The sequence below is a fragment of the Osmerus eperlanus genome, chromosome 4 (assembly GCF_963692335.1).
Source record: "Osmerus eperlanus chromosome 4, fOsmEpe2.1, whole genome shotgun sequence".
NCBI lineage: Eukaryota > Metazoa > Chordata > Actinopteri > Osmeriformes > Osmeridae > Osmerus > Osmerus eperlanus.
Window position 1 is genome coordinate 21,734,738 of NC_085021.1, and position 20,301 is coordinate 21,755,038.

Sequence of the window (20,301 nt, forward strand, 5' to 3'; positions counted from 1 at the left end):
TTGACCCGTGATTCTGTAATTACCCTCCGAGAGAGATGAAAGGGTCCGGAGGTACCGCCAGAATCCCCCGCTTCCCTTTCCTCCCGTCCTCCCCCCCGCACCCCTCTCACCCACTGGCTCCACCCCCAACCCCCCCCCTCCACTCCCTCCCCTTCTCTCCATCCTCAGCCCTTCCTTTCTCTCAACCCCTCGTCCAACCTAAGCCCCCACACACACACACACATACACACACCTCCTCCCACACTCCCCCCATCCCACACAGACCTCCCAGTCACACAGATCTCCATCTCGCTCCCCTTCCAGCCCCGGCCCCAGCCCCATCCCTGGCCCTTCTCATTCTGACAGCTCATGGACAAGCAGATGGGCAGGTTCAAACAGCGCCTGTGTTCACTACGGGAAGGGGTTGGGGGAGATGGGGGGAGGGAGGGGAGGGGGAGCACTGTGGAGTTGTAGAGCTATAAGGGTCAAGCACTTCCAAAATGAAATTTTCAAGTTTTTAAAATACAAGGACGCGAAGACGAGCTGTATGCTTCTGCGAGCTGCAAACGAACGGAGGAGAGGAGATAAGCACCGTCTAATTTCCTGATTTGATTTGATCCTTATCTTCTTTCATTCAATTCACTTGAGATCTCGAGGCATATGGCTTGATCTGCAGAATCAATGGCATTGTTGTAAGGACTCATCTTGACATTAGACTGCTTCCGAGGTCTGACAAGGAATGACATATCACTATTGCAGCCATGAATGGTGTCCTTTATGTATGGTCGTCCTTGTGTAGATGGTGTAGTGCTACTAAACTCTGTGTACATTAAGAGAACTGTGTCACTGTTTCCACCCATTCTAGCTCAGTGCCTGAACAACCTTCAAAAAAAAAAAAAAAGAGATTGAAAACAAGACCAATCGGTTATGTTTGTACCCTCACATGTACAGCCACTGGTGTCTGGAAAATCTCTCCTCAGGATGACAGAAGACACTCACACATTGTCTGAGCTCTCCCAAGGGCCTGAGCAAACAGGGCTGCCAAGCCTGGCCACACCAGGACAGGGAGACCGTTTACATTCTGGGGCCTTGGAGATAGTTTCAGGTGGTCTGGGTATCTTCCTAAGACAACACTCTGAATACAGCCGAACGTGTCCAGGGCTCCTTTATGATGATAGTGTGTGATTATGAGTGATTATGATCTGTGGCAGTGTGTGTGTGTGTGGATCACTTCCCAGAGGCCTTGTGGGGGGCTGGGTTCCCCATGCTAAGCATCTCCCAGATGTGCGAACCATATGCTTTCACTGAAATTAAAATGAGAGCGAGGAAAAAAAGGGAAACACTAAAAGACACATGAAAGAGATTTTCTTCTTACTTTGTGAAGGCAGTTAATATACTATACAGATAGAATAACGACTGGGAGAGGCCACATGAAAGATCTGGTATGTTGGTGTACTTTGCGGCACTTAACTCTTGTTTCATGCTCACGAGTTCACAGAGCAGATGGAGACCAAAAGCTCGAGGAAGTTTAGATGTTCCGCCTCGCGGCCCATTGTATATGATGCGTTTAACTGCGTAACAGTGCTTTGTCTTAATGCAGGAGTCTTTGGTGCATGAGAAGAGGGCATCACAAAGGTGAACAAAAACGGAGATTCAAGAATGGGGCTCTATTTAAAGACCAGCCAGGCAGTCTGTAATTAAGTCAATAATTCGTTTCAGTATAATTTTTTCACCACTTGCATCGGTTAAATATAAGATTAGTTTATTATTAAACATCCCACATTCTACAATATTGTTTATGAAATAGAAAATCAAAATTCCCCTTGATTTGGTATCAAATACTATTACAGTTTGACCTTTTGGGTCATTGACAATTATTTGAAAAGATACTATAGTGGATAAAGATACTAAACCCGAAAATATAAGGAACTAATATTTAAGAAAAGCTACATTGTAAAATCCTAAGCTGTACCCGTCGCATTTTGAGTGTCTTAAGAAAACAAGAACAATTGCACCCTCTTCTGCCCAATAAATAAACTGCTGCAGCCGCTTGAGTTTAGTCCCCACACATCCTGTGTTTTATTCTGTCTAGTCTGAACCCACTGGATTCAGTTTCCTACTCTCTTCTGTTCGATTATTATGATACAATGTGCCAACAACACAACAAAAATATCACATGTTACGTTCTAGAAAATTCTCTTCAAAAGGAGACATTACAATACTGTTCTTCATAATAAACAAGTTCATTACACTTCCAAACTTTTTGTTTAGCGGATGGCAGAGGTTCACCTCAAATAGTCTTTCCGTCCTTTCAAACGACACACCGGTGTTATGATGATCTGCCAGGCTTGCAGTGGGCCAGGAGAGCATCACTGCCTGACGGGAGCTCATCGCTCTCTCCCCCTCTCCTTCCTGCAGGCTGGCAGCAGACATGTTTACCAAAGCGGCTGGTTTGTATGTGTCTGGAGACCATCGCCCCCAGGACATGGCTGGCAGAGATGGGTAGCAGAGCCTCTGCTTGTGTAATCAACTCCTCACAGTGATGACCAGCACCGTAACTTTCATGTCTGAAAACCAGATGTCAGGCAGGTTCCATGCGCTCCGTGTCAGCACATCATCAAAACACCAGGGCATGGGGTACGGGCTGTGCTCGCTAGGCTGGGCGGAGATCTGGGGAGCTGCAGCTGTGATGAATAGATCATTGGAATCCCACCTGGAACATGGCTTCCGTCACCGCTCTGTCGGATTCCGTTGTTCCAGAGTTGCTATGGAAATCCATGCCTTGTGTTCCATTTCCATCCTGGGGCGAGTGAGACTCAGTCTGGTTTGGTTGGCGTGTGCCAGCCGACCCCAGGGTCACCCTCTGGGGCCCTTCGTCCTGGGCTCCAACACCACCAACATCTGCTGCCTCCGTTGTGTTCCGTGTGGCCTCATTACCATGCAGATCCAGGGGTGTCACATTGCTTGTGTAGGTGTTGGAATCAGAGCTGGTGGTCACAGGGTCTGGGGGGTAGCTGGTGGAGACGTCTGTCCAGGTGACGGCGAGGTCCTCCACAGGCGGGTCTGGGCTGAGATGAAGGTATGTGGATGTTCCTGGAGGCTTGGCAGGCGCTGTTGTGTAGACATCAGGAAAAGAGGACAGGGCAGCCTCTAAAGGGTTTGGGATGGAAATGGTGGTTAGATCTACAGAAGCGGTTGCAATAGGCCTGTCGGTCCCTGAACTTGTTCTGTAGGCCATGAAGGCCTCATGTGTTGAAGTACTGAAGGACAGGGTAGGCTTCGGAGTCCTTGTGATTCCATCACGGGTCACAGGAAGTCTTTGTTCATTGGTCACGGGATCTGTAGTGTAGGCCTCAGGCATCGAGAGGGTGTAAGACAGGGTAGGCAGCGTTGTGGCAGTAGTTGTTGTGATCTGGTCATCGTCCAGGGTCGTGAGGGTGTCAGTGGGTGAGGAAGGGTAGGACACAGTAGGCTTCAGAGTTGTATTCGGATCACCTGTTTCTGAACCTGTTGTGTAGGCCTCAGCAGGTGAGGTACTGGAGGATATGGTAGGCCTCAGAGTCGGAATGGGAGCGTTGGTCCCTGAAACTGAAAAACCATCAGAGGATTCAAACACATTAAATCCAGCCCGACATAAAAATAGACAACATTGAAAATCAGGAAAAAGGGAAATGTAAAGATTTGACATTGAACAGGTGAGCGCAAACACTCACCTGTGCATGGAAAGCTGTTCTCCATAATCCAGTACATTTGATGGTTGGTCTCTTTAAAGGTGAGTTGAACTTGGACCCTGTAAAAGGGCTGCAGTAGCCCCTGATCCGTGGTGCAGGGCTGGGAGACCAGACACATTCAGACTCACACAACACTACATGAAGGCCTGTTATTCACCAGGTTTACAGTAAATGTAAAAGCTGAATAACAATTACCGGCAAGTAATAAGTCATAGTTATTTTAATAATAAGTAATAATAATTGGCATTAGGTCATGTCATATCAAGCAGAAAAATGTGTTTCATGATTTGAAATATTAATCCCAACCTTAGTTTGTAGGATGAGGGCAGTGGGGATGATCAGTTGAACAAAGTCTCTGTTTTCGTGTACCGTGAACACGTCTGTCCCATCCACGGAGACGTTGTTCAGGGTAAAGGTGTCGCTCTCGATGCCTCTCTTCGTCAGGCCCATGCGACGCTTGAAAATGTGCAGCACCGTTTCCTCTGCTGAGTTCTGGGATACTGGCAGCCATCATGACCACAACACAGAACAGCGCGTGATCACTAGGGGTGGGAATCTTTTGGTACCTCACGATTCGAATCGATTCTTGGGGTCACGATTCGATTAAAAATCGATTCACGATTTTTCCAAGATAATTTGACAAAAATAAATACATATATATATTTAAAAATGATGATGATTTTTGACATTTGTGAATCGATGCTAGAAGACTGAATCACGATTCGGATGTGAATCGATTCCCCCCCCCCTATTGATCACTTCTGACAGTTGGTGTCGTTAAGAGGGATTTGTTCATTACGTTTCACAAGAATATTTTTGGATAACTGTTCCTTACCCTCAGGACAAGTAGCTTCCATGCTGTAGGCATACTGCCCACTGACCAGCTTCAAGGCTAGGAACTCCCCAATCTTTTCCAACACCTGGAATTAAAAATCTAAATTAAAAATGTATGTAGTCTCAGAATCTTTGCCTCAAATCTCAGTAAAATATATGCAGTGCCTGATCGAGTAGCATGTACCTGCAGAGCCGGAGAGCTGCAGTTTCAGGACCGCAGTTCTAGGACCATCGTTTTATCTGACAGCGCCACCTAGCGAATTGGATAACCATGGACCGGAACAAGATAATCAATATTTTCCTGCAGTAGTGAATGCAGGTTACGGCTCAACATTAAATTATAACAAGAAGAAGAGGAAGTGATGTAGCTTGTTTCATGACAAGATGGACGAGAATCAGAGTGTAAGTAGCTAATTTGAATCATGTGTGGTTATGTATAAAACAATTCTGGTGTCTTGAATTGGACAATAAAGTTAACGTTAGCTAGCTAACTTCAACTTTGCTGTCGAAATCATTTCAAGACACCAGAGTGGTTTTATACATAACCACACCTGATTCACATTAGCTACTTTTACCTATGAGCTACACTGATTGCCAAACATACAACTGTTAACAACCAAGTTGAAGACATAAATTACTGTTTGTGGGGAATACTGCTTTGGTCGCACTCTTTTTGGTATTTTGGTGGTCGCTAAAATTTAGAAATCCTTCAAAATGTTGCTGGTTGATGGGGTGGAGGGAATGATGAAGAGTAGGATGGAGCGATGCAGGTGTATTTGGTGGAGGGGTGGACGGATGTGATACTGCGATTGTTATTGTTTATTATTGTATATATATTTAAAATATATCCATATCTGAATAATCTAATTCCCCAGTTTTCCTTGTTTCTTGCCTCTCTCAAACCATTCAAATAGCCTATCTTGTTGTGATCTAGTGACACGTAGCCTACTCAATAGTATATTTCATCATCCAATTCGCTAGGTGGCGCTGTCAGATAAAACGAGGGTCCTAGAACTGCGGTCCTGAAACTGCGGTCCTGCAGCTCTCCGGCTCTGCAGGTACATGCTACTCTCTGCAGGTTCATACTATTGGCCTGATCCAGCCCCCATTGCAATACTCTTTCTGGCCACAAGATGGCGGGGTGCTTGTTTAAACTTACTGTCACTGGACTCATAATCTCTCTCCTCCTGCCCTGCAGGGTAAGACTGGTTCCAGCCTTGTCGATGTTTAACTGGATCAGGCTTGCATCCTCAAGGGCCACAATCAGACTACCCCTCAAGGCAAGTGACCACTGAAGCTGTACACACACACAGTCACACAGACACACATAGACAGTAACACACACACACACAGGTGCAGCCAGATACAAATAGAAACACAGAAAGACATACACCCAGAAAGACACATAACAACCACAGAAAATGTACGTTACATAAGTTCACCTGTTTGTCAAATGCAGTCGTACAAAGTCATTTCAATAGTTGTATGTCCCATGCAGCAAATTCTATAACTACCTCATTGTTCCAGCTGTCTTGTGGAATTTGTCTTGTCACCTGTGGAATATAATTTACAAAATTACTATGGCAACAACAATCTTTAGGTTACACAGCATAAACAGTCACACACCTACACAGCAAACAGTATGCTGTGTATGTTTTGCCACTTAAGGTGCCGTTTTAAATGACCTGGATGTAGTCTGAGTCACACTGAATGTGTTCTGTGTTGGACGCTGCAGAAACCAGAGGACACTTCATGATAAAGTTCTGACTTCGGCCTCCAAACCGTTGTATTCCCTTTGCCAAATTCAGCACAAGGACGTTGTTTCCATACTAGAATAGAAATACACTTTTATACATACAAAACCTGATCAACTTGGGCTCAAATTAGCATAAACATAAGATAAATGGCTCTCATTCAGGTTGTATAGTACCTGTTGTTGAACTAAACACCCGCTGTACATGGCCCTAAAGATATAGTTCTTGTCGGGGTCATTGTGCAGTGAGAATCCACAAGCAGAGAGCTGGCTATTTAGACGGTCCAAGGAACCAAGGTTGACAACTGAGGATTATGAAAAACGATGAAAAACACGGTAAAAAAAAAAGAGAAAACACTACGACTCCCATCAGCCATTTCATCAGACATCTGACCCTCCACACACATACACACACACACACAAATACCTGAGCCTCCACACACACACACACACACACATCTGACCCTCCACACACACACACACACACACCTGACCCTTCACACACACACACACACTCACCTGACCCTCCACACACACACACACACACACACACACACACACTCATCCATCACACCAAGAGTTTTCTACCTGTATCACTCATTCATTCATTCATTATTAATTCCTTCATCGACTGGATTCCATCAGTTAAAACTACTCAACTTGTTCAGTCCTGGTTGTGGTCTCTGAGCTGCGGTAAAGGGGAGCACTCACCTTGGATTCTCATGGCCCCTGAGAGCCAAAGCCTTAGGCCCTCAATCCTCATTCTGTGGATCCACACCTCCATGTAGTCTGAAAAGCACTCTAAATCACCTTCTAAACAGTTCAAAAGAGATAGAAATTATATTTTTTAACAATAATATTGATACTGATATTCTGGTATCGTGATTTGTTTTCTGTCTAGCATTACATCACACCAATTTTAACTGTTCAGTACATAAAGTTCTGATGAAATATCTATTTTCACTCTCAAGGGAGTGTGTATTTATATATAAATGCTTAGACAGATGGGAAATACCTCTGAATGTCGCAGGTGAGTTATCCATCCAGTCTCTTTTCTGACTTTTCAAGACCATGGCTTCAATGGGAAAGACCGAAATACTGTCATAGAAAAACCACAAAGGAAGATTAATTCCATTCAAATCAAGAAATGTATCTTGCTAACAGGTAAAAGTTTTTTATCACCAATGCCATGCAGTGTACTCACAGAGTTACAACAAAGACGCTTTGAAAGATCCCGAATCTTGCCTTGGCCATGTTTGTTGTGGTTGTGAGGAAGTTTCTTAGTGAGTGGGTATTTATGTGTTGTCGGGTTTATTGGGCTGTGGCCGAAGGGAATCAGCTGTGTTTACCTGGAAATCTAACAAGCAGTAAGGAAAAAGTTAAAAAGAAAAGATCTGAGCTGTTTCGGCGTGCAGGTGTGATCTCACCTCTTTCAGTTGAAGGAGGACGTAAGCTACTATGTACAAAGTGATAGTAACAATGACAATTAAATGGATAGGGTATATAAAATGCACCTGTGTTGATGCCATTTGAATTGGCTATATATAAAATATATATAAATCGTTAGCTAGCTATCCTAGATAGAGCTAATGTTACTGCTCAAATCCCTTCGAGGATAACTAGAGCTATCTACTTTTTACTGTGTGAGTCTAAACCTTACCTTTGTAATCGACGATGTACTAGTAGCTCGAAACATACAATTTGAAACAATTGTTGCTCTTGCATGAAGAAGGGCAGCAACACAGAATCATATGTACATCGTTAATTGTCATTTTGGGAAGCTCACCCAAACTTAAAAACGGCATTTTGTGTAAGAGGACTGCTGCTAGCTACCAGAAGTTGTTATCCTGGCTTATGCAATATCCGGAAAATAATTTATGTGTTAATTTATTGTCGATGTGGTCGATGTCTGTAACAAGCGTCACTTTGAGAATCAATTTGAACCGTTGAAAGGGGATCATTGAAACAGTGCACTGGAGGGACTCGGTTAAACCATATTATACTTATCTTATAATATATATCCTTTTACAGAAAAACAAAACAAACGAAAACAAGTTCATATAAAAAACACTGTCCAAATCATAACAAAGGTCCCTAGTCAATACCCTAAAGCCGCTAAACAACAAGACGCCATCTAGTGGCCGTTGGGCTCAAAGGCCGTTGGACAGTGAAGAAGGCACGAGCAGGCCTGGATTTCTCAGTGCGCACTTTTGTTTGTACTGGCTCAGACTAAACTAAACGGGTATTTCTATACAATATTGGTGTATTGTACGAAATATATAGAAACATATAGAAATGTATATTTGTGAACTGATGTTTGATACAGGTATATCTTGCGTGCTGTTTTGAAATATTTCAATGTTTGATACTATTCATTGGATTGGCTCGTCCCAATAGAATAATCCCTTTATAAACACCCCTATATGCCACTAATGGAACTTTCCAAACTAATGATGTCATTCAGACCAGCTACCATTTTGTTGGAAGACAAGTGATTAGCTAGCCAGCTACATAGGTCCTACTTTCTTGTGAATTTGAATTGTTTTTTTTCCGTGATCTGAATATCAGGTATCTTTTGTTAAGTGCACTGCTTGGACGATATTATCTGTAATAGTAGGGAACTTCATATGCAAAGCATTCCAAGGCGCGTAAACTCGTGCTAGCTTGTAAATGTTATAGCTAGCCAGCTAGCATCTCATTCATTTTTTCTTGTGTGCGTATATAGAAGACGACAGTCTTCTGTTCTCATGGCCGCCAGCTATCAAATTTTGTAGCAACCATACGCCATCTGTAGTTATCTGCATCTTCGTGTTGTAGCCTCTTCATTAATTTTCTCGACCAAATAGACGAGTGCGTTTCCTTTTTATTTATTTTTAACTGAAGCACAAGTGATTTCAGCGCGTACTTATTTAGTCTTGTGTAGCTTACAGCTTCCAATCCCCGCGTGCAGCCACTAGCTTTGTGTTCGTGCAGTAGCTAGCTAACTAGTGAGTGAAGTTAGCTAACCCCCTGCCAATCTAGACAGAATGGCAGAGTTATACATTCGCGTGGCCGAAGATGAAAACGAAGAACCCATGGAGATCCCATCTGAAGATGACGGGACAGTTTTGCTTTCGACAGTAGCAGCGCAGTTCCCTGGTGCCTGCGGCCTACGTTACAGGAGCCCCGCGTCCCAGTGTATGCGAGGCGTTCGCCTTGTGGAGGGTGTTTTGCATGCTCCAGAGAGCGACTGGGGTAACTTGGTCTATGTCGTCAATTATCCCAAAGGTATGTTGGTTTTAATAGCTAAAATATTGCATTTCCCTTGATTTCGAGTACTGCAACGTTATCTAACTTGTCTGACAGTTGTTAAATTGTAAGTATCTTCTTTTTAGTTGGTGTGATCCTGCCAGATAACAAAAGAAAGATGGATGAAATGGACGCAGCCTCTGCCGTTAAGATCAAGAGGGGTATTCAGAAAACATCAGACTTGATTGTCCTTGGGTTACCGTGGAAGACGTCAGAGCAGGACCTGAAAGACTACTTCAGCACTTTCGGCGAGGTCATCATGGTGCAGGTAATGCCGCTGTTTAACTTTTTAGTTTATACGTTTATACTTTTTAGTTTATCATGCAATTGAGTCTACGATGCAGTTCTATGGGCACCTGTGACAAGCTCTCTGTGACATTGCTTGGTTAAAAGGGTTATACAAATACAATTGTATTTGAGTGTTTTTGTTGTCAACACCGTTCTTCTGCAGATTAAGAGGGATGTCAAGACTGGGAACTCGAAGGGCTTTGGATTCGTTCGTTTCACGGAGTATGAGACGCAGTCCAAAGTGATATCTCAGAGACACATGATTGATGGAAGATGGTGTGACTGCAAACTACCCAACTCTAAGGTATTCTAGAATTCCCTTAGTTTTCTTTTTACTATACCAGCTAAAATATGTTAAAGCCTTTTTAACATTCACATCTGACAACTGCAGAAAGGTTGATCAGATTTTATTTATTGATGATGACGATGATTTATTATTTAACCCATCTGAAGTCGGCGGACTTGTTTGTTTAAAAAAAACAAACGCATACCACAATTATTGAGCTTTTTCAGCTCTAATTGTGAGTCAGTGAAGTGGAAGCATTATTAAAATAAAACTAGTTTCTTAGCGGTCATTCCTGAGTCACTGACCATCACATATTTTGGAACGGTAGTGAAGTTTATGGCTACTTACCAAAAGTGGCTGATTGAATGGATCCACACCAGCCAATGCCAACTTCTTCTAACTTATTTCCCGGGTGTGATCATCCAACCAACCCTTTATGATGTGATCACTACCATTTTAGTTTGTCCATAGATTTTTTTTTTCTTCTGTCATACATTTTTACTCACTCGCCTTTCAGTTTTTTAACTTGTGGGTGTGTTTGTTTTGGTCCACAGGTGGGTCCCGACGAGCCCCAGCGCTGCCGCAAGATCTTTGTGGGTCGCTGCACTGAGGACATGACCACCGACGAGCTGAGGCAGTTCTTCATGCAGTACGGCGAGGTCACCGACGTGTTCATCCCCAAACCCTTCCGGGCGTTCGCCTTCGTCACCTTCGCCGATGACCAGGTAAGTTCTTCACCAGCCACCAACTCCCTCACCCTGTTTAGACCCCCCAGCCCCCCCTCGCCCAGCCCCTACCACCCCCACCTCATCCATACTCCTCTACTTCCATCCCGTCCCTAGCCGCACTCTCTGCCCTTCTGTCCAAACCTTGTCCCATCCCTTCCACTTGCCCTACCCTGTCCCTACAATCCCCACCTAGTCTCTGCCCCTCTACCCCCCCCCCCTTCTCTCCCTCAATCCCCCTTCCCCATCTCTACCTCCCTCAATCCCCCTTCCCCATCTCTACCTCCCTCACTCCCCCTTCCCCATCTCTACCTCCCTCACTCCCCCTTCCCTATCTCTACCTCCCTCACTCCCCCTTCCCCATCTCTACCTCCCTCACTCCCCCTTCCCCATCTCTACTTCCCTCACTCCCCATCTCTACCTCCCTCACTCCCCCTTCCCCATCTCTACCTCCCTCACTCCCCCTTCCCCATCTCTACCTCCCTCACCCCTGCCCCCACACGCTCAACAGTCTGAGTGTGCAGCAAAGTACAAACGACTGCCCCCCTGCTTGGTGTGTGTGTGTGGGGTACGTGTGTGTTGCGTCACCTCCTCCCCCCGCTCCTGTCCCCAGGTGGCCCAGGCCCTGTGCGGAGAGGACCTGATCATCAAGGGAGTCAGCGTCCACATCTCCAACGCCGAGCCTAAGCACAACAACAGTAGGCAAATGATGGAGCGTGGGCGGTTTGGGACAGGAGGGTTCGGGGCTCAGGGCTACGGCAGCAACCGGGGGGGGCTAGGCAGCAGTAGCAGTGGGGTGAACTTCGGGACACTCAGCCTCAACCCGGCCATGATGGCCGCTGCTCAGGCAGCGCTGCAGAGCAGCTGGGGCATGATGGGAATGCTGGCTAACCAGCAGGGGCAGACCACCACGGCAGGCACCACCACTGCCACCACCAGAGACCAGACCTATAGCTCCAATAGCACCAGTTACAGTAGCCCCAGTTCAGCTAGTCTTGGGTGGGCTGCAGGCACCAACTCTGCCTCTAGCAGTGGGGGCTTCAGTTCTGGCTTTGGCACCTCTATGGAGTCTAAGACGTCTGGGTGGGGAATGTAGGAAGCTGTGGCGACGGGGTTGATACTGTTATTTTTTTGGGGGGTGTTCTTGGAAGTTTATCTAGACATTTTACTAGACTAGTTCTGGTAAGTATTGTTAAAAAAAAAAATATATAAATAAAATAAGGGACTGGGAGGAAGATCCATATTTAGTCATCTTTTTATATATATATCTATATCTCCCAGCTATTTAAAAGATTAAATCGCCTTTTGTTTTGTCAGACATTTAAACATGCATTTGTATGTGTGACTAATGCTATAGCGAAGTGCACAGTGGTTGAGTTGTTGAGTTTGTTAGTGGTTAAAGACTACACTACACACGTAGTACTTTTTCTGTTTGTTTCTTTTCTTTCTTGATGTTGTTTTGAATGCGTCGTGACTCAGCATGCGAAGTACGTATATCCGAACCATGCTCGAGTATGACCAGCGTCACCCCTCTGCAACCATGTGCAAATGCTGTAGAATCGGAAGTGATGTTTAATCTATGTGTGCAGTTGATTTGTAAAATCTTTCTCTGCTGTTTTTATGAACACGCCTTCATGAAAATCTCTTCTACAGTTCAACAACTCTTTTCCAATTTCCCGGGAAGAAGCCCATCGTTGGCAGCAATGTTCGACCGATCTCAATATCAGTACCCCTCTTCTCATGTCTAAATGCTTTGCCATCAAAGAACACAGCTTCACTCTGCATATACTGTGTCAGACGGTGGGTGTTGCCTTTTTCTCTCTCTCTCTCTTTCATGGATTAAAAAAAAACAAACAAAAAAAACACGAAAAATAACTACAAAAAACAAAATATTATCTTGCCGCTTTTGAAATCAGTGAGTGGGGGTTGTTGGTGGTGGTCGAAGAGTGAGAGACTGAACGTGAGCGAGCGGAGGGGGCAAAAGTGAAAGAAAGCAGGTGTGAAAAAGGACTGTTTGTGCTGAAGGGGCCGGATGCCTGCGAGAGTGAAGACCACCTGTGGCTTTTGTGCGAGAGTGTGAGAGAGAGAGGAAGAAGCCAGTACGAGTGTGTCCCTTTTCACCATCACAAGGACGTTTTTTGCTGCATCTCGAGATCTTTAAGGTCTCTCTCTCTCCTTCCTCCCTGTTTTTCTATCAAGCTATAGTCTTTGCAACACAGTGAAATGTTAAGTGTTAAAAACAAAAAAAAGTTTTTTCCTTGTATCCCTTTATCTTGCTGTCTGATTTGATGTGAATGCTGTGTGCTTTATTTACTCTTTGTTACGATAAACCCCTTTTTCGTGTGAATATGTGACTGTGCTGTCTGTATGGAGAGCAAGGGGGGGGGGGGGGGTGATGATGCAAGTGTACTCTTGTCGTTTAGGGGGTGATGTGGCGGGTGTTTGAAGAGTCCCTATTGGAAAGTTTGTGTTTGAAGTGTTTCTGAATGCATTTTATGTGTTTTTGTGACTCAAGGGAATTCTCAAATAAAACTAAATTTGACTAGGTATGATGCCTACTTGACATATTTTTGCTTGTTAACATTAATTGAACTGCCAACGCTTTAATTCGCATGTGTAGGGACCTTGGACATGGCTGGCCCAGGTTTTCACCAGATCCCAGAGAGAAGTCAATTTTGAAGATGCTGAAGACTGGAGTTTGGTGCACTGTTGGGTGGGCCAAGACAAGACCTCAGTGGAGAAGGATGGAGAATGCCTTACACCTGACAAGGGACCCCTTCACCTCACTCAGAACAACCCCACGGACCACCATGTTGAAATTTAGCACGGACCATCTCCAACTGGGCCAAGGCGTCCATCGCATTCCCACGAGGGAACACGCTCCAAAACAGGGCCAACACCCCCTTCCATCTGTGTCGTTATTGGTGATCTTTTTTTTTTTTTTTTTTTTCTCTCACTTTTGTTATTCCAACCTGATTTTTTGATGTCACAAACTGGCTTTATAAATGTTTTTTTTCCACTGCTATGTCCTAATAACCATTGATAACTGTAATTATTACTGGAAAGTTAATGAGTAAGTATTACATAGATATTCTTTTCTTGTGGTTCAGATGTACGATTTCAGACAGACCAGACGTGTGATTTCTTTAAAGACTGTACAGGGAAAGATTTATGATTGAAGTATATTTTTCAGGGTTTTGGAAAATTGTTGATTGAATATGACAGCAGGAATTCTCACTTGTACACTGAAATTGATCTCTTATTTTTAGTCCTATGGAGTGTAAAATAAAGTTTTAAATTTTTCATCATTTGTTGTTTTCTCTATTTTGAAAAGGTTTTTGTTGCAGAGATCTTTTATTTTTTTTATGAAGTTAAAACAATTCCACATCTGCTTTTGTCAATGTTAATATCTTAGCCTGATTTGTGCGTAGTGGTAAATGTTAACCCTATTTCTGTAATGAGTGGAAGAGGGGTGTTGTTAAGGATGTAGTTTTGTTAGCCTCTAGGTGGCGCCACATTAACTCATGAAATGAGTCCCCTTGTCCACAGTATCTTCATTCAGTATGTGAAAATGCATGATCTGTTTTAACAAGCAGGCTGAGCTCTATTAATTTCTTCAATTATTTTCCCTGGTCTCAAGATGAGGTGTTAAAGCCCTCAGAGGAAGGGATCTGACAGTCTGAGATCACCCACTCAATACACAAATATGCTATGTCACTCCAGTCAGAAATCAAGGATAAAACTGGTTTAACTTTATCTGGTTGCTGTTTATTCATGAATTCACTTGTTGCTAAGTGTTAACATTGATAGTGGTGGTTGGGCTGGTCGACGCAACTGTCAGCAGATGGAGTAGGTCTTCCAAAAGAAGTTCTTACAGCTAAATCTGTGTCGAGGAGGTGCTCTGAGTGATCTCGCCTCCTGGTCTCTCTCCTCCTGGTCCCTTTCCTCCTGGTCCCTCTCCTGGTTTCTCTCCTCCTGGTCTCTCTGCAGATGCAGCTGGTTGGAGTCTGGGTAGTCTGAGGACAGCTGTGCTAACACCTGCTGCAGCAAGCCCCTCCGCTCTGGAGCCCAGTCCTGAGCACAGAGTTCAACCCTCTTCATCACTCACAGCAACGTTGTTTTATCTCTCACACTGCACTTTTTACATGGTTTAGTTTTTATACCCAACATGAACACTTTAACCCAGGGGGGGGGGCAAAGCAACTGACATTTGCATGAGACACCACTCACACACTAACACCATTATGCCACCGCTACAATATCAATCTAAGAAACTAAAGTTATGTTTCACAGGTTTCTATCACTTACCTGATGTCTCTGTAGTCTTAGTCCTCCATCTAGGGGGAGAGCCAAAGTCTCCAGGTCGCTCCACGCCAGCAGGAGAAGAACGGACCTCAACTGGACCCTCATGATGAGCAGTTTAGTCCTGCAACCTCTCCAAGCATCCCACAGCCTCCAGCTTTATAGACCCTCACAAGGGGCTGTCTGACGCAGAGAGAGCAATTAGTGAAATTAAGATTTTAATTTACACACCCTCAAACCACTCTGACTAATTCTGATGGCAAAAATTCTCCTAATTAGACACCGCAAGTAAGTGAAAGCTGTTTCCACTCCAAACTTCCCCATTAATAGTTTTACATAAAAGAGCAGGCCATAGTGAATCTGACTTTGAAAGGATAAAGTGCTTGGTTTTGTTAAACATTAAGTTCCCTGTAATTGACTTACATAGAAAATATGTTTTCAAGTGTGCAGGGCTTTAAAATAAATTGATTGGTCACATTTTGCCCAGAGAATATGTGACCTCACTATTACACGACTGAAAATGTCTGACACCAAACCATCTCAGGTAACATCTTTTATCTTCCCATTTCTGACCAAAACACCGATCTGGTCAACAGCTGGACCTAGCTCTAGCTACTTGTTTGCATTCTCGATTTTTTGCTCAGGGGTGGAGGTCGTACTCGGGGCTGGGGACACATCATATGTTCTATGTTTATGTTAAAAGATAATCTATGTATCTATATCTATATATATATAATCTATAATCTATATCTATCTATCTATATAATCTATGTCTTTGTTAATGATATATATGAATATAATCATAGCTTTCAGATACATCCAAATGGGTAATGATAATGTTGAACATATATTCCAGATACAATAAATGCATAATTTCTTATTAAACTACAAAGAACTCGTCCTGGCATTTAACCTTGTATTCTTCTCCACCAAAATTAGAACACTATTAAAAAAAAACACCTGGAAATTAATTTATCCGAGCCAGTCGCATAGAAGGCAGACCATCATGTTCCCAGACCTCAAAATACTTATTCTACTACAAAACACTTCAGCTAACTCACTTCTTCATTTAGAAAAATAGATGTTATTTCTCTACTAGTGCTTTGTCTAATTAATAGAATATCTCTACAATTAACGGCTGTTTGAGATTTGGTCTTTAATGGCTGTTAATGTCTTCTGGAGGTTGTGTTAAAAACCTGGAGAAGCTAGGATAACTCTAAATGACAGTACAGGCAGATGAAGGGGGTGAATCACCCACTCAAATAAGGTAGAGGTTCAAACAAGGAACAGGCAACAAAGACAAGCAATTAGCAGTAAGAGCATGGGACACAGTGATGTACATGCTATTGCACTATCCTTGGTGCAAACCCACAGTGAAATATTGTTAGAATTATGCCCTTCAAATCCTTGATTATCTGCTAGGCCGCCTACGCTACTTGTTACATGGATACTCTTTGCTCACGGTATGGCGCAAGACAGCTAGCTAGAGACAGGTTGCTAGACTACAGACTTTGCTAGGGACAGATATCTAGTGTGGAGGAATGAAATCTATACTGCTAATCTATGCTGCTATTTTATATGTTCTATGTCTGTTTGATAAAGAACAATCAATACCTCAGATCTACCAAATGTGTAATGACAATGCTGAACCTATATTCCAAATGTAATCAATGCTTCAATTAGAACAGATGAACTTGTGCAACAGGATGTTTCTAAGTCTGTGAAAAGTGAACCATGTTATGCTGAATGTGACTTTTAGTGTGAGGAGGAATGCAGAAGGTCAGCATGCTGACTAGGGAGGTGAAATGGTAACACTATGGTAGAGCCCAGGGACTGGTGCGAGTACAATGAGATAAGGAGATGCATTGGGTGTGGAGGATGTAACTCCTCTGGTGGTTGGATGTCATCAGACCATCTGGTCTGTCCCACCCTGGACTGTTCTGTTCCCCCATTGGATATACTGCCCACCCTTGGAGACTCTGTCACCCCTTCCCCTGAACATCATCAGACACCTGCAAAGGGAGAGGTATCAGGCTTATTTTTTAAATAATTTTAAACAGGCAGATGAGGTGCAAATAGACCCCAGCCCTTGCATCACCACTGATCCCCAGAGCAGTTCCCTACCTGAGGCTCGTCAGAGTCAGTGTGGTCAGACTTCACAAGGACCCGGTCTACCACCACCAGGTCAGAGCATCTACCAGGCACTCAGTCACATGCCCAGTTGAGAATTTAAGTTTAACTTCAGCTTGTAATAGATTACTTTGTCAGATTAAGCCTCATTTTAAAATGTTGGTTTTTTGATTAATGTGTTTTCATGTTTTGATGGCTTTGGCATTGTTATTGTGATTATACACTAATGGTTCTTGTGTTTTTAATGTAATAGATGTATCAAGGGATGACACAGAGTCCTCTGGCTCTGAGCAAGACAGTGATCCAGAGCAGCCAGGAGATGCCATCCAGCCCCTCCCAACTGCATCAAGCACCTGATCCGCTGTTCCAAAAGGACCCAGTTGTAGGCCAGGCCTATACTTTAAACTACATATTTTAATTAGCAGTTGTTAATATCTAATCTTGTGGAGCCCTTAATTATACATTTCCATAGAGAGATGACACATTATTTAACGTGTGTTTCAGACATATAAAAATCCAGAGAAGAGGGTCCTGTACAGCTATATATATATATATATATATATATATATATATATATATATATATATATAAATAATATTTCCCAGAACTCAGCATGGTACCAAGGCAAGGCAAGTTGTATAGCACATTTCAACAACAAGGCAATTCAAAGTGCTTCACATAAAACCATTAATCAAAACATAATGCAAAAAAAGATTTAAAAACTATTAAGAACATTCAATAAAACATTAAAAACAGTCAAAAAGCAAGAAATATAATACAATTTGCAGTGCAGTTTAAGAAATAAAATGCAGGAGTGAGATGCAGAAATGTATTGATATCCTTGACTCTGGTTCAATTAACCCTTGTGTTATCTTCGGGTCATTCTGACCCATCAGTCATTGTGACCCACCGTCGTATTGCGACAGATTTACCGCATACAAAGACAAAGTGAAGCATTTTCTTTTAACCGTTGGGCTGTCTCAGACCCCCCACATTGCAAAGGTTAAAAGAATTATTTTAATTTGTTTTTGTATTGGGTAAAATTGGGTAAACACAACGATGGTTCGTTATGAACCTTTGGGTCATGTGACCCGAAGGCAGCACGAGGGTTAAAGGCAACAGCAAACAGTAAAGTCTTCAATCTGGATTTAAAGGAGCTGAGGGTCTCAGCAGACCTGCAGCTTGACCAGGAAAATGGCGTTCAACAGCTCCTGGTATAAGGACAATTCATGGCTTGAATATTCTGTAAGTTAAGATTCGACTTATTGTTTCGCCTGTAGGCATTTTTCTCTGCTCAGTCCACCTGAATCTGCCTGCACATCACAGTCAGGTTTTTGTTTAAAGATTCTGGGTTCAAGCTCCATTCGAAGGCAGAGCACCATTTCAATGCTATCTATGCCTGGAATCAGCATAAAAGGGCTGTCGACAGCAACTCATCAATGTATACAATGCACTAATTGGTTCAGTTAAGAAAGGAAGAATGCAACCAATCAACCAATGGTTCTGACCCCATTTGTCGGAACCACCTCAAATCAAAATATATTAATTAACAATTTGAAACAATGAAATCAAACAATCAATTTAGAGCATTTGTATAAGAGTGTTCACAACATGTAACGGCACTTACATGACCAGTCTCGCTTCGTAGAGTAGAGAAGACAAAGGCCCTTGTGAGAACAGTCTTCTGACTTCCACACTCTGAAGCAAATCATATTGTAATAAACCTAGAATGTAGCCAGATAATTTCAGCCAGGAGAATGCGCACAAAACAGAAGCTGCACCACGGCCTTGGAAAAGGTTCAGTCTTTATTCAGGGTTTATACAAGTAGTCAAATTCATGCGGCTACTACCAGTTATGCCGGATAGGGACAGACTACTAAAGGCCCCAGAAAGCTTCGATATGCCACCCAACTAACCGACTACCCCCAAGGCCCCGTTGAACTCAGGCAGGTCACACAACACTGCAAACCACCGCAACCAATAGGTTTCCACACACCACCCCCGGAGGGCACCGCACACACCCTCACGGCACTGCAATAGGCACACAAGACGCCAGCCGGGTTACACCTGAAGCCACCGCCCCTCGTTCACCCTCGGATCATAAACTGGTACTGCCGTTCGGTTAAACACACACACACACACACACACACACACACACACACACACACACACACACACACACACACACACACACACACACACACACACACACACACACACACACACACACACACACACACACACACACACACACACACACACACACACACACACACACACACACACACACACACACACACACACACACACACACACACACACACACACACACACACACACACACACACACACACACACACACACACACACACACACACACACACACACACACACACACACACACACACACACACACACACACACACACACGTAAGGGTTAAAAACTTAACTCGCCCAACAAGACCCTCCCCCGGGGTCTGAGTTTGGGCACTGGCCGGTAAGGGGAGAGACCGCAGCCACCGATCCAGCGCTCGTAGGTCCCCGCGAGTGACGTCAGCGGGAAACCTCTAGCTGAGAAGCAGCAAATGCACTCCTATTTTCCCCGCCTTAGCTGTCAGTCACCCCACTAGCCTATCTTCACCGCCGGCAGCTCCAAACAGCGTGCGAACGGCACCCACCCTGTCTCCTTGAGTGCAGCTCGACGTGAGCAATCTAGCGCCGCTTCCCAGACCGCTCACCTGTTGCTGTCCTGGTCCTTTATCCCTGTTCCCTCGCTGATTATCACTGACCAGGTGTCGCTCATTAATTAACACCCCCAGCTCTTCCCTTAGATCCCTCCCCCCTACAATAATCACGTCAAACCATTACCAACACAACATCATTTCATTACACTATCACCCTGTGCACCCCTCCCTGTCAGTTCGCTGACTTATTGCATTCCTCTTCTCACGAAAGGATACATTCTCTTGAGAATGACCCTCTTCT

General features: G+C 43.9%; 3 protein-coding genes across 6 annotated transcripts; 1 reads left to right on the plus strand and 2 right to left on the minus strand.

Moving 5' to 3' along the window:
* Positions 1–1,747: 1,747 nt before the first annotated feature.
* c4h1orf127 (chromosome 4 C1orf127 homolog) lies at positions 1,748–8,505 on the minus strand. Of its 2 annotated transcripts, none has more exons than XM_062460262.1 (12): positions 7,958–8,505; positions 7,502–7,654; positions 7,313–7,395; positions 7,009–7,110; positions 6,475–6,602; positions 6,230–6,373; positions 6,059–6,097; positions 5,704–5,841; positions 4,546–4,630; positions 4,017–4,210; positions 3,693–3,810; positions 1,748–3,561 (listed from the first exon to the last, which is right to left on the minus strand). In XM_062460262.1, the coding sequence occupies exons 2-12, from the start codon at positions 7,549–7,551 to the stop codon at positions 2,678–2,680; spliced, it is 1,965 nt and encodes a 654-aa protein (XP_062316246.1). In that variant the 5' UTR covers positions 7,552–7,654; positions 7,958–8,505; the 3' UTR covers positions 1,748–2,677. The 2 variants fall into 2 exon arrangements, with proteins under 2 accessions (XP_062316246.1, XP_062316245.1); XM_062460261.1 differs by having other exon boundaries at positions 1,748–3,567; positions 7,958–8,503.
* Positions 8,506–8,744: 239 nt separating this feature from the next.
* Positions 8,745–14,187, plus strand: tardbpa (TAR DNA binding protein a). 3 transcript variants are annotated; one of them, XR_009930012.1, is made up of 7 exons: positions 8,749–9,564; positions 9,672–9,853; positions 10,037–10,177; positions 10,714–10,884; positions 11,498–11,582; positions 12,538–12,684; positions 13,505–14,187. XR_009930012.1 is itself a non-coding variant. In XM_062460264.1 (6 exons), exons 1-6 carry the CDS (start codon positions 9,324–9,326, stop codon positions 13,561–13,563), a joined length of 879 nt encoding a protein of 292 aa, XP_062316248.1. In that variant the 5' UTR covers positions 8,748–9,323; the 3' UTR covers positions 13,564–14,187. The 3 variants fall into 3 exon arrangements, 2 of the variants coding, with proteins under 2 accessions (XP_062316247.1, XP_062316248.1); XM_062460264.1 differs by lacking the exon at positions 12,538–12,684 and having other exon boundaries at positions 8,748–9,564; XM_062460263.1 differs by lacking the exon at positions 13,505–14,187 and having other exon boundaries at positions 8,745–9,564; positions 11,498–13,431.
* A 454-nt stretch (positions 14,188–14,641) lies between these two features.
* Positions 14,642–15,697, minus strand: LOC134019399 (somatostatin-1-like). The gene is made up of 2 exons (XM_062460265.1): positions 15,193–15,697; positions 14,642–14,958 (listed from the first exon to the last, which is right to left on the minus strand). The coding sequence occupies exons 1-2, from the start codon at positions 15,292–15,294 to the stop codon at positions 14,722–14,724; spliced, it is 339 nt and encodes a 112-aa protein (XP_062316249.1). The 5' UTR covers positions 15,295–15,697; the 3' UTR covers positions 14,642–14,721.
* Between the last annotated feature and the right edge of the window lie 4,604 nt (positions 15,698–20,301).

Coding starts and splice junctions, on each gene's coding strand:
- c4h1orf127 (XM_062460261.1), bottom strand. CDS start 7,551: ATGGCCAAGGCAAGATTCGGGATCTTTCAAAGCGTCTTTGTTGTAACT. Junction 6,098..6,229: donor GTGACTCAGACTACATCCAG/GTCATTTAAAAC, acceptor TATATTCCACAG/GTGACAAGACAAATTCCACA. Junction 4,631..5,703: donor AGATTATGAGTCCAGTGACA/GTAAGTTTAAAC, acceptor TTTTAATTCCAG/GTGTTGGAAAAGATTGGGGA.
- tardbpa (XM_062460263.1), top strand. CDS start 9,324: ATGGCAGAGTTATACATTCGCGTGGCCGAAGATGAAAACGAAGAACCC. Junction 9,854..10,036: donor GCGAGGTCATCATGGTGCAG/GTAATGCCGCTG, acceptor GTTCTTCTGCAG/ATTAAGAGGGATGTCAAGAC. Junction 10,178..10,713: donor GCAAACTACCCAACTCTAAG/GTATTCTAGAAT, acceptor TTTGGTCCACAG/GTGGGTCCCGACGAGCCCCA.
- LOC134019399 (XM_062460265.1), bottom strand. CDS start 15,294: ATGAGGGTCCAGTTGAGGTCCGTTCTTCTCCTGCTGGCGTGGAGCGAC. Junction 14,959..15,192: donor TAAGACTACAGAGACATCAG/GTAAGTGATAGA, acceptor CTCTGTGCTCAG/GACTGGGCTCCAGAGCGGAG.